Source organism: Ornithorhynchus anatinus, chromosome 2 (assembly GCF_004115215.2).
Source record: "Ornithorhynchus anatinus isolate Pmale09 chromosome 2, mOrnAna1.pri.v4, whole genome shotgun sequence".
NCBI lineage: Eukaryota > Metazoa > Chordata > Mammalia > Monotremata > Ornithorhynchidae > Ornithorhynchus > Ornithorhynchus anatinus.
This window is the reverse complement of record NC_041729.1, coordinates 101,342,204-101,355,995: the sequence shown is the minus strand read 5'-3', so window position 1 is coordinate 101,355,995 and position 13,792 is coordinate 101,342,204. Positions and strand designations below refer to the sequence as shown.

General features: G+C 42.9%; 1 protein-coding gene across 1 annotated transcript in view; it reads right to left on the bottom strand.

The window, feature by feature from the left end:
* The window catches only part of LOC103170379 (triadin-like), a 192,661-nt gene that overhangs the window by 33,904 nt on the left and 144,965 nt on the right, over positions 1 to 13,792 (bottom strand). The window contains exons 15-17 of the mRNA XM_039911187.1: positions 9,404 to 9,442; positions 3,684 to 3,722; positions 2,827 to 2,871 (exon numbers count right to left, since the gene is read on the bottom strand). Of these exons, the coding sequence (XP_039767121.1) occupies positions 2,827 to 2,871; positions 3,684 to 3,722; positions 9,404 to 9,442 (123 nt within the window). The remainder of the gene's footprint in view (positions 1 to 2,826; positions 2,872 to 3,683; positions 3,723 to 9,403; positions 9,443 to 13,792) is intronic.

Here is a 13,792-nt window from a genome sequence, read left to right as displayed (position 1 = left end):
GAACTGAGGCACAGAGAAGTGAAGTGACTCGCCCACAGTCACACAGCCGACAAGCGGCAGAGCTGGGATTCGAGCTCATGAGCCCTGACTCCAAAGCCCGTGCTCTTTCCACTGAGCCACGCTGCTTCTCCATCCTCTGGCCCCCAAAACAATCAATTAGTGATATTTGTTGAGCACTTACTGTGTGCAGAGCATCGTACTAGGTGCTTGGGAGAGTACAGTACAATGGAGTTGGTTGACATGTTCCCTGCCCAAAAGGCGCTTACAGACTAGAGGGGCAGGTAGATGTTAAAATAAAGATATGTAGGTAAGTGCTGTGGTGAGATGAATATCAAGCTCTTTCAACTAGGCCTCGCGGCTTCTCCAAATGATGTTTTTTTCTGTCCTGCTGATTCTTTGAAGCTTGCCTCTTCCCAGTCCCAGTCTCCTAAAATCCCTGCCCTCTTTTGGCCTTGTTCAAAATGAACACCTACGGAATCAATTTTGCTCTTCGACCGTCTGAATGTTACCTGTTTCAGAAACCACCTGTGGGGTGGCTTGCTTTTAAATATGCTAGAATTAAACGTTTACCTCGAAGCGCTCTCATCTCACTATGAAGCTATTATTTCTCAGGTTATTTTCTGCTGGAGGTGATCACAGCTTTCAAGAAAGATTAGGTTCATTTTACTTGTCTACTAATATTGAACGGAAGAAAAAGCTCCACTAATTCTAATGTGTGACTTTTAGACTTAACTCATTGAATAAAAGGATTTTAAAAAAAAAGTTTCTATTCATGTCCGGTGTGTACTTTTCCCAACCAATAGGCATCCGTGTCTTTGTAGACAATATATTTCCGGACTTTATTTACCTCACTGTTTCTGAGGGCAACTAAATATCTGACAGAAATTTAGAGCCTAGTCTTATGTTTTAGGAGTTGGGAGTCAGGGACCCTAGGTTCTAATACTATTTGTTCTAGTGTGTTGCTCTGCAACCTCAGGCTGGTCATTATAATAATATTAGCTATTATTATTACTGTTGTCGTATCTGGTAATTACAAACTGCTGTGCCAAGCTTCTATTCTAAGCACTAGAGTAGATACAAGTTAAGCAGATTCACAATTTAGGTAGAAGGGAGAACAGGTGTTAAATTGCCATTTTACAGTTGACAAAACTGAGACACAGAGAATTTAAGTGATTTGCCCAAGGTCACACAGCAAGCAATTGGCAGACCTGAGTTTAGAACCCTGGTCCTTAGACTCATAGACTTGTGTTTTTTTTTCACTAGGCTATGAGATGTCTCAATTTAGCATCTAACAATAAAATCATTATTGAGATATAGGGTTGTCTAGTGGATAGAGCATGGGCTGGGTTCTAATCCCAGCTCTGCCACCTGTCTCCTGTGTGGCCTTGGGCAAGTCATTTAACTTCTCTGTGTCTCAGGAACCTCATCTGTAAAATGGGGATTAGAACTGCGAACGCTATGCGGGACAAGAACTGTGTCCAAGCTGATTACCTTGTTTCTACTCCAGTGCACAGTACAGTGCCTGGCACATAGTAAGCACTTAACAAATACTATAATTGTTATATTGCTATTCCCTTCTTCTTGGGGATTTTTTGAGTACAGAATGGAATAATTAATTTGAAAATGATTTGAAAGAATTAAAACCACTATACAAATACAAGGTGTTTTGATTATCTTTCCCCATAATGTAAGCCCATCTTCCTTTACCTCTTCTTTCCTCTCTCCTTGAGGACAAATTATGGTTGGGATGCATTTGTCACCATCTGTTTTTTTCAAGCCCAACTTGCATTTTGGTTCAGTCCTTGGAATTTTTCTTGAATTCATTGTCTTTGGGCCTCTCACCAATCTGATTAAATTCTTATGTCCCCGACTTGCCTCTTGTGGTAATGTGAATCCCAGAATGAAACATTCCGTTCTTGGAAATGTTCCTAAACTCCATGTATTTGGCCCTCTGACCAATTCTTATGTCCCCAACTTGCATCTTGCGGTAATGAGAATCCCAGAATGAAGCATTGGACCCACATGAGCCAAAAACATTCCCTAGCCTGCCTTTGCATTCCATGTTAACATTGACCTAAGGACTCAGGTTGAGGAATTAGTGTCACTTTCTTGGCTGAATCACAAAATAATCTAAAATGGAGTCACCACTATTCTACTTTTGAAACTAGCAATATTATAATAAAATCTTAACTTGATGATATCATTAGCTCTTCCCGAAATGATTTCATATCAGTGATCTCATTGTATCCTTCCAATCTTCCTAAGGAGTAGGGTTTATAATTCCTATTGTACAGATGAGGAAATCGAAGGACAGGTAGGTTAAGTGACTTATCCAAGGTCACACTCCGGATCAGTGGCATAGGTGGAATTAGAACTCAGGTTCTAGAGTTCCTGTTTTCTTTGGCATCACGGAGGTGGGTTTGACACATTTTCCCCCAGTGTGCTAGATCATTTTCATGCTCTGATTTATTCATTTTTTTACTAGTTTCCATTCACCCCAATTCCAACTTCTTCAGAGCTTGCTAAACCTGGCTCTGATATTGATTCCACATCTCAAAAGTGGCATCATAAGAGCTGCCTATCGTACTTTCCCAAGCACTTAGTACAGTGTTCTGCACACAGTACGTGCTCAATAGATACCACTGATCGATGTAACTCCAATTAAGATTCTTATTCAGTTCTCTGTGATGATGGATTAAGTTTTCTTCCATTTTAATGTGGCTTGAAAATATCAGGGGTAACTACTGAAGAAATCCAATAAGCCATTAAAGTGGCTCAGGTGGCCACAGACTGTATGGAGGCTATGGAAAGCTCAAGATTGATTACCTCTTGTCATACTTTGATATGGCAGGCTTTCTTTCCTTGTTGTTACTGGTGTGAGAGAGAGGAAATAACAAAAGCTATGCTAATTAAGCTTGAATTCAAATATTCACCCTTCTTTCCCAGTTCCAGGCTCAGTCCCCAACAGCTATTGTACTCAAAACCTCTAAAAAATGCAAATTTCAACATGATTTATCTTCTCTGCACAATAAAAGAAATCCTCAGCTATAAGAGGAAAGTGAAATAATGTGATTGATTAAGCAAATGAACGTTTTGGATACAGACACTCCCTCTGTGTAGTCCTCATTAAAAAAAAAAAACCCAAAAAAACCAAAATGTGGGGTGGTTTTTGTGAGTTTTTGAACCCCTGGTGTGTCATCAGCTGTGGTCATTAGCAGTCCTGCTTCAGAATTCTTCTAATGGTGGATCTACATCTGGGTTCATTCATATCAGGGACAGCACCATGACAAGGATTTTCAAGATATTATGAAGACTAGAATCAAACATGATCACCTTCTCCCATAAAGGAAAAGTTCTAGGTATTTCTTTCAATAATATCTTCATACTGGTACCAGAAAGTACAGGGGTGCTATTTCACCTCAAAATTAATAGTACACATGTCCCCAGCATCTGACATGGAGATTTTCCATTTTAAATAGGTTAGTCCATGTAATTAATGAATTAATCCATTTCTTAATAGGATGGTCATTGGATCAACTCTAGAAAACCTGATGTCAAATCTATTTCGCACTGCATTTTCATACATTAATGAGGGGTAAATACTCCCATGTCTTCCAGTGCACAAGCATACACATAAAGACACTCTTGCCTTAAATGTCTGCTTTCTAAAATGTTACCTTTACCTTTTTCCTCTTTTAGTGGCTTCTTTGCTGTAGCTTCTCCTACAAAGAAGAAGCAGAATACAGTTTAGGATGAGCTTAAAAGAGTGAGTGATCAGTTCCATTCTTTACCATATGGAACAAAAGTTTCTGGAGTTAAATTAAGTTCTATGTCCTTTTCTATTCTCCATTTGCACCTGCTCCGTAGAACTCATTTGCTTCTATGGCTTCAACTACGATCTCACGACGGATGATTCCCAAATTTAACTCTCCGGCTCTGATTGTCCTCCTCTGCCGTCACACATTTCCTACTGCCTTCAGGACATCTTTACTTGGATGTCCCCCAAAACCTCAAAGTTAGCATGTTCGAAAAGAGAACTCCTCGTTTTCCCGCTGTCCTCCCCCTGACTTTCCATAATAATAATACTAATAATAGTAATAATAATCACGGTATTTGTTAAATGCTTATTATGTGCCAAGCACTGTTCTAAGCACTAGGGTAGATATAAGGTAATCAGGTTGTCCCACTTGGGGCTCACAGTCTTAATCCCCACTTTACAGACGAGGTAACTGGGGCTCAGAGAAGTTAAGTGGCTTGTCCAAGGTCACACAGCAGCAAGTGGCGGAGCCGGGATTAGAACCCACTTCCTCTGACTCCCAAGTCTTTGCTCTCGACACTAAGCCATGCTGCTTCTCATCACGGCAGACAATGCTACCATCCTCTGCCTCACAGATCTGCATCCTTGTCATTATTCTCAACTTATCTCTCATTTTTTAAATGGTATTTGTTAATCACCTTACTATGTGACAAGCACCATTGTAAGCACCAGGGTAGATAAAAGGATATCATGTCCCAAATAGGGCTCCCAGTCTCAATCTCCCTTTTACAGATGAAGTAACTAAGGCACAGCAAAGTTAAGTGATTTGAGGAAGCTCACACAGCAGGCAAGTGGTGGAGCTGGGATTAGAAGCCTGGTCCTTCTGACTTCCAGGCTTGTGCTCTATCCACTAGCCATGCTGCATATTTAGTCCATCACCAAATCCTGCCAGTTCTACTTTCACAACATCTGAAAAACCCACCCTTTCCTCTCCATTCAAACTGTCTCTATGTTGAATCGATCACGTATTTTATTCTGACTAGACTACTGCATCAGCCTCCTCGCTGACCTCTCTGTGTCCTGCCTCTCCTCACTCCAGTCTATATTTCCCTCTGCCGTCCGGATCATTTCTGTGAAACAGCATTCAAGCCGTGTCTTGCCATTCCTCAAAAACCTACAGCGGTTTCTCACCCACCTCCATTTCAAACGGAGACTTCTCCCCATTGACTTTGAGGCATTTGGTCCGTTCTACCTCTCCTATATTACCTCACCGATCTCCCACTACAATCCAGCCCATGCGCTTTGCTCCCCTAATGCCGATTTACTCATCGTACCTCAATCTCATCTATTTCACCTCCAACTTCTCGATCCTGTTCTCGTTCCGGCATGGAACTCCCACCCCTTTCACATTTGATGGACCATCACATTATCCACCTTTAAGGCCATCCTCTACCTGTGTCTCTGCCCCCATCCCTTCTCTCCTTATCAAAACAGTTACTCCCTCCTTTCTTCCCTCCCTGACCATGTTCATCCATAGACCTTCCAATGGCTCCTTCCGCACTACTTTAAAACATGTCCGTGTCTCCCCATCCTAAAAACCCCCCCACTAAACCCCACAGCTCTCTTCAGTTATCATCCTATCTTCCTCCTACAACTCCTCTCCAAACTCTTTGAGCTAGTTGTCTACACTCGATGCCTCTTTCTGTCTCCTTCCTCTCCTGCGATCTCACTTGCATTCTAAGGTCACCGATGATCTCCTTCTTGCCAAATCCATTGGCTTCTACTCCATCCTAATCCTCCTCGACCTCTAAGCTGCTTTTGAAACTGTGGACTGTCCCCTTCTCTTAAGAGAAGCAGCATGGCTTAATGGCAAGAGCACAGGCTTGGGAGTCAGTTGATGTGGGTTCTAATCCCTCCTCTGACACTTGCCTGCTGTGTGTCCTTGGGCAAGTCACTTAACCTCTCTGTGCCTCAGTTTCCTCATCTGTAAAATGGAGATTAAACGTGAGAGCCCCACGTGGGGCAACCTGATTTACCTGTATCTACCCCAGCGCTTAGAACAGTGCCTGGCACATAGTAAGTGCTAAACAAATACCATCAGTATCATATTATTATTATTGTTATCTAGTCTTGGTTTCACCGATATTGCAGCGTGGCTCAGTGGAAAGGGCCTGGGCTTCGGAGTCAGAGGCCATGGGTTTGATTCCCGGCTCTGCCACTTGTCAGCTGTGTGACTGTGGGCGAGTCACTTCACTTCTCTGTGCCTCAGTTACTTCATCTGTAAAATGGGAATTAACTGTGAGCCTCACGTGGGACAACCTGATTACCCTGTATCTACCCCAGCTCTTAGAACAGTGCTCCGCACATAGTAAGCGCTTAACAAATACCAACATTATTATTATTATTATATTGCACTCTCATTCATTCATTCAATTGTATTTATGGAGCATTTACTGGGTGCAGAGCACTGTACTAAGCGCTTGGGAAAATACAAGACAACAATAAACAGTGACATTCCCTGCCTACAGCATTGTTCACCTTCTATCTCTTTGATCACTCCTCCCTTTCACCACCTCCTCCTCTGCCTTCCACCCCTAACCGTCAGGGGGTGGGGATGGGAGGGCACCTCAAGGCGTAGTTCTGGTTCCCCATCTATTCTCCATCTACACCTACTCCTTTGGGAAACTCATTCGCTCCCAGAGCTTCAATAACCATCTCTATTAGGGAGATGCCCAAATCTAACTCTCCAGTCCTGACTTCTTTTCTTCTCTACAATCTTACAGTTCCTCCTGCCTTCAAGACATCTCAACTTGGATGTCCCACTGACACATTAAATTTAACGCGTCCAAAACTGAACCCCTCATCTTCCCACCCAAACCTTGGTCCTTCCCCTGTCTTTCATATCACCATAGACCACACGGCTATCCTCCCCGCCTCAAAGCTCGTAATCTTGGCATATCCTCAACTCATCTCTCTCGCAGCATGGCTCAGTGGAAAGAGCATGGGCTTGGGAGTCAGGGGTCATGGGTTCGAATCCCTGCTTGGCCACTTGTCAGCTGTGTGACTCTGGACAAGTCACTTAACTTCTCTGGGCCTCAGTTACCTCATCTGTAAACTGGGGATTAACTGTGAGCCTCACCTGGGACAACCTGATTACCCTGTATCCACCCCAGCGCTTAGAACAGTGCTCTGCACATAGTAAGCGCTTAACAAATACCAATATTATTATTATTCAACTTGCACATTCAATCTGTCCCAAAGTCCGTTGGTTCGAACTTCGCACTACCTCCAGAAGCCACTTCTCTTCTCTATCCAAACTACTACTGTACTGATCCAACACATCATTTTCAGTCTTTACTACTGCATCAGTCTCCTCCCTGATCTCCTTTCCTCCTGTTTCTCCATCTCCAGTCCATGCTTCACTATGATATCCAGATTATTTTCCTGAAAAAAACATTCAGTCCATGTCTCTCACTCTTCAAAAACCTTCAACCGTTGCCCATCCACCTCAAAACATGAAACAGAAACTCCTTACCATCAGCTTTGTGGCACTCCATCAGCTCTTTCCCTTCCATCTCACCTCGCTGATCTCCTATTTCAACTCAATCTGCACACTCCACTCCTCTAACACCAACCTACTCTCAGTATCTCGATCTTGTCTCTGGATGAACCCTTTCCCACATCCTCCCTTGGGTTTGGGAGTCCCTCTCTTTTCATATCCAACAGCTCATCACTCTACCCACCTTGTTGCCAAATTGTACTTTCCAAGAGCTTAGTACAGTGCTCTGCACACAGTAAGCGCTCAATAAATACGATTGAATGAATGAATGAATGAATGAACCTTCAAATCACACCCTTGCCAAGGGGCCTTTCCTGACTGAGCAACTAATTTCTCCTATCTCCCCTCTTCTGATTCCACTATGCACTTGGCTGTGTTCTTCTTAAGCACTCTGATACTCACCCGAGCCCCACACTCTTAGGTAAATATCCTTAGATTCTATTATTTCCCCTAATTCATTTCAATATCTGCCTTCTCTTGTGGACTGTAAGCTCCACGTGGGAAGAAATTGCGTCTACCAACTCAATTATATTGTCCTTTAACAACACTTAGTACGGTGTCTGCTCACAGGATGTGCTTAATGAATACCACTGATTTATTAATTGATGCTAAAATCATATCTCCTCCAAGAAGCTTTCCTGGGCTAAGCCCTCATTTCCCCTACTACTGTCTCTTCTGTCTCGCCCGTAACCTTGGTATAGGTGACAGTATTCTCCTCACCCTTAGTCCCACAGCACTTAGGTACATATCTTTATACCCTCCCATTTCCCCTATTTGCGATAATAAAAATGATAATTATATTGTTAAGCGCTTACTACTTGCCAAGCACTGTTCTAAGCGCTGGGTTTGATAGAAGGTAATCAGGTTGTCCCACGTGGGCTGGGCTCACAGGATTAATCCCCATTTTACAGAAGAGGTAACTGAGGCACAGAGAAGTGAAGTGACTTGCCCAAGGTCACACAGCAGACTTCAGTATCTGTCTCCCCTTCTAGATTGTTAGCTCTTTGTGGGCAGGGATTCTGTCTGCCAACTCTATTGCTTTGTATTCTCCCAAGTGCTTAATACAGTGCTCTGCAAACAGTAAGTGCCCAAAAAATACCAGTGATTAATCGATTGATAGACTCATAGGGGAGAATTCAGCCACTAACCTAAGGAAATGAGAAGGACACTCAGGCAGAACAACAGGCTGTGAGACTTAACTAAATGGTTCGAACTCCCAAGTTCTTTGACCCTATTTTACCAGGGAATCTTTTCCTCCACTTCAACCCAATCTGTGTAGTCCATCTGCAGCCCTCCCTCCCCGATTCTCATCTCCCAGTCACTGTGCTTTCCATCCGCCATCCAAAATACTCTTACCTGCTTCTCTCTGCTCATCCTTTAAAGCTTTACTAATAAGCTCCGACTTGCACTGATTAACCCCACCCAGGCTTCCTGATGTCTATCATATTCACTGAGCGCTTCCTGAGTCCAGAACAAGGTACTAACCACTTGGGAAAGTACAGTATTCCAGCCTGAGGGTATGTACACACATGGGTGGGAGCATGCAGTCTAATTCTCTTGTAATGTACTCTTCAAAGGGCTTAGACCAGGCCTCTGCAAATAGTAAATGCTCAAGAAATACCACTGATATATGTATATTTGTGTGTGTGTGTGCATGTATACAGACATTCTCTCTATATAAAAATTTCACATGCATAGTTCAGCTACTTCTACTCTACGTTTTATGTGGTTTGTTTGATTTACCTAAAGTGCTGATTTTTTTTTTTTTTTGCTTTTTGGAGGATCCTCAACTTCCTTTATAAATTGTATGTTCCTCAAGGGACGGGTCCATGGGCTCATTTTTCTTCAGAAATTACCCACAGGAACTAGTTAATGATGATGATAATAATAACGATGGTATTTGTTAAATGCTTACTATGTGCCAGGTACTGTTCTAAGTCATGGTGACAGTGCCTGCCATCTTTTATGTGGATACTTGTTATTCGAAGATAGCATTTTAAAGAATACAATTATAAAGACCTTTACAGCATTGTCCCTACATTCCAGGGGAAAGGAATGGGATGGATGTCCCATACTTTTTTTCTTACCATCACTTTCTTTTTCAGCCTTTTCTGCTTTTTTCTTATCTAGAAAAAAAGGAAATATAACTCTAACACATTCCATTGGTTCTGGTGGTACTTTTGGACAGAAGCTGCAGGTTCACACCTTTGGTTTTGTTCCCATCACATTTTAACCAACCATAATTTTATCCTCATTTTGGAATTCTATGACGAATCCATTCATTGATTTGGGTCTTTGGGTCTGATCTCCTCCAAAGCATCTGTTCGATTCTCCCAGGTCCATGGATGCTCAACGCAGAGGAGGGATTAAGGTATTGGTGATTTTTTTTGAACAAAGATGGAAAGGTGTTTTGTAACGTATATCTTTACCCTTCATAGGTTGACCAGTTACAAAAAGTTTCATCTGACACTGTCAGCAGAGCTTGATGAAGGAAATGCTTCGGGCAAGCTCTTAGTGTAGGCAGAAGAGAGGTCAGAGGGAGTGCTAAGAAACAAAAACTCATAAAACTTACAGTTTCCAATATCTACTAGGACCTTCTAAGACTTCTAGGAATGAGACCCAGTGAGCAAGCAGCTGAGCATATGCTCAGGAGAGACTGTAAACTCTTTAGAATAATAACTGTGGTATTTATTAAGAACTTACTTCATTCCAGACACTGTACTAAGCCCTGGGGTGGATACAAGCCAATTGGGTTTGGACACAGTCCCTGTCCCACGTGGGACTCATAGTCTCATTGTCCATTTTACAGTTGAGATAACTGAGGCCCAGAGAAGTGAAGTGACTTGCCCAAGATCCCAGAGCAGACAAGTGGCAGAGCTGGGATTAGAACCCATGACCTTCAGACTACCAGGTATGTGCTCCACTACATTATGGGCAGGGAGCGTGTCTGCTAATATTATTGTACTCTCTCAAGAGTTTAGAATGGTGATCTGCTTATAGTAAGCTCTCAATAAATATCGTTGATTGATTGATTGAGCGAGGGATGTGATGCTTCTGTGGTCTGAGGGCTGACATACTTATGACTCTCTGCACTCTGAACCATGTCTGTGGATATTTGTGTGAGTGTGTACCAGAGCCATAAGAATTACTGGGGATTTATAATAATAATGTTGGTATTTGTTAAGCGCTCACTATGTGCAGAGCACTGTTCTAAGCGCTGGGGGAGGTACAGGGGAATCAGGTTGTCCCACGTGAGGCTCACAGTTAATCCCCATTTTACAGATGAGGTAACTGAGGCCCCGAGAAGTGAAGTGACTTGCCCACAGTCACACAGCTGACAAGGGGCAGAGCTGGATTCGAACCCATGACCTCTGACTCCCAAGCCCGGGCTCTTTCCACTGAGCCACGCTGCTTCTGATTGATCCTGGGCTTTGTCATTTCCCTTTTCCCTCCCTGGTTAATGAATGAAATTTCTGTGTTAAGGTTCAGACTGTCTGATGGGACAGTGACCATTCCCTCAGTTTCTTTTCCATTCGCCCTAGTAGACCAGCTCTCCCCGAATGCCACACGGCTACTGATTGTGAATGAAGGTGGCCCTATCAACCCAAATCCGACTCTTTCCAAAATTCATCGAGGAACCACCACTCGTGCCTCTTTCTTTCGGATTAATAAAACGGTTACCGGATTCTGCGACCTCTGCCGCTCCTTCGGGAAGTGGAAAGGGCATTGGAACAAGGGAAAAGAGAAATCAAGTTTAAAACCGACGATTCGGCTCCAACTGAAATGACAAGTGTAGCATTCCAGCGAGACAGTAGGATGTTAGTCATTGAATAACGGGCACGAGATTTGTTGAAGAGAAGGCCTGCTTCTCGAATCTGGCTCTGGACAAAACTGAAAAGCAGGAACAGAACATTATTTTTCAAACAGGTCATTAGCGAAGAGGATTCCTGAAGAATATGGACTTTTCAGATGTTTGTCTCAAAACTCCTAAGATCGACTGGGGTTATTTCGGAGAAATCACAGAGAAATGGTCTATCACTTGAAATGTAAAAAAAGAGATCTTTTAAAAACTGAATTATTCCAGTAGCATCATTCTACTGTAAAGATCTCTTCAAAATGATATTTTCATTCATTCAGTTGTATTTATTGAGCGCTTACTATGTGCAGAGCACTGTACTAAGCGCTTGGAACGTACAAATCGGCAACAGATAGAGATAATCCCTGCCCATTGACGGGCTTACAGTCTAGGAAGAAAAAAAAAAATGTTTTTGACAGACAGTGTTAAATTATCAATGGACTAGAGAAATAAAAGCCAAACCAGCTGTCCAAATGATTTAGAAATACCACACAAGAGAAAATCAAAATTGTAATAAATCCCGACGTCAATTTTAATGCATATATTACATAAATGGAATACAATGTTTTCTCCATTATAAAGCCTGGGCATACCGATCAGATATCATTTAAATCTCTTACTATCTTCGTTTCAGCTGGAAATTAAGCACATGGGTAATTGTGTAACAGTGGAGAATTCAGTTGGCCTTAACACTTGTTTTCACAATGATTTGGCTAGATCAAGGCTCGGGAATTAGGGAATATTTGTCTGAAAACAAGAGCTTGCTTGGATATAACACAGTGGATTGTTGGAAGAAGTGGCTTGTATACATGTTTGGGTTCGAATCCCGGCTCTGCCACTTGTCAGCTGTGTGACTGTGGGCAAGTCACTTCACTTCTCTGGGCCTCAGTTACCTCATCTGTAAAATGGGGATTAACTGGGACCCTCACGGGGGACAAACTGATTCCCCTGTATCTACCCCAGCGCTTAGAACGGTGCTCCGCACATAGTAAGCGCTTAACAAATACCAACATTATTAGTATTATGTTTGTAGCACTCATCACAGTGAATAACACACACAGACCAAATGCGTGCAGACTCACGTCGGGCAAATGATCTCATTGTGTTCAAAGTCACTCACACAGATTTAAACATATACTTCAATCAATCGATGGCATTTATTGAGTACTCACTGTGTGCAGAGCACTGTACTAAGCGCCTGAGGAATTCTATTTAGTTGCCATTGTTTTTACGAGACGTTCTTCCCCTCGACTCTATTTATCGCCATCGTTCTCGTCTGCCCGTCTCCCCCGATCAGACCGTGAGCCCGTCGAACGGCAGGGACCGTCTCTATCTGTTGCCGACTTGTTCATTCCAAGCGCTTAGTACAGTGCTCTGCACATAGTAAGCGCTCAATAAATACTATTGAATGAATGAACAGAGTTCGTAGAAACATCCTCCGCCGACAAGGGGTTACAGTCGTTCTGCTTCCTTGTGCTTTTTAACCGAATTGCTCCAAAAGCCTCAAAGGCCCCATTTTTTCTATCCTAGAGAAATTGCTTCAAACCAAGCATCTCAAAACCTCCTCCTTATCCTCATGGTGATGGAGACAAGTTCTTTCTCATGAAAGGGAAGCAGCGTGGCCTAGTGGATAAAGCAGGGGCCTGGGAGTCAGAGGACATGGGTTCTAATAACAGCTCTGCCACTTTATCTGTTGTGTAACCTTGGGCAAGTCACTTCACTTCTCTGTGCCTCAGTGACCTCATCTGTAAAATGGGGGTTAAGACTGTGAGCCCCACGTGGACACAGACTGTGTCCAACTCGATTAGCTCGTACCTACCTCAGCACTTAGTACAGTGCCTGGCACATAGTAAGTGCTTAACAAATACCAAAAAAAACCCAAAACAAAGTAATAAAAAGGGTGAGAATCCTTGTGCTTGAGTATGGAGGAGAAAGGATATCACTGACAGCAAAGAAGAGAAAGGTTTTTTTGTGGATTCATTCTTTCTTAAAGGAAAGTACCCACGTAGCCTCTGGGCCTAGACTTGGTTCAATTTCAAACCCACCCTGGGACTCTGGATTGCTCAGCATCATTTCTCTATCAATCCATACAGTTTCCCACAAACCGAGTTGGGGTCATGGCTTTTAAGTCATGGGAAAATGCTTAGAGGAGCAGTGTGGCTTGGTGGAAAGAGCATCGTCCTGGGAGTCCGAGGACCTGGATTCTACTCCCAACTCTGCCAACTGCTTGCTGTGTGACCTTGTGCAAGTCACTTAACTTCTCTGTGTCTCCATTTTCTCAACCGGAAAATGGGGAAGAAATCCCACTCCCTCCTACTTAGATTATGTGGTTCAGGAACTGTGCTCAGGCTATAAACCCATATCTGCCCCAGTGCTTAGAACAGTGGTTAACACATGCTAAGCACTTAAGAAGTACCATAAAATAAAATAAGAATAAATTAAATAGTTTAATGGTGCCATGACCCAATTTTGCCATCGTTTGGCCCAGCAGTTAAGAAAGAGAATCGGTCTTTCATGTTGATCTTTCAGCATGGAAAATGTTCTGCATTTGGAGTTGAAAGAGAAATAGCTTGCGAACATGAGAACAAGTGGTACGATTTCACAGGCCGCCAAGGGAAGG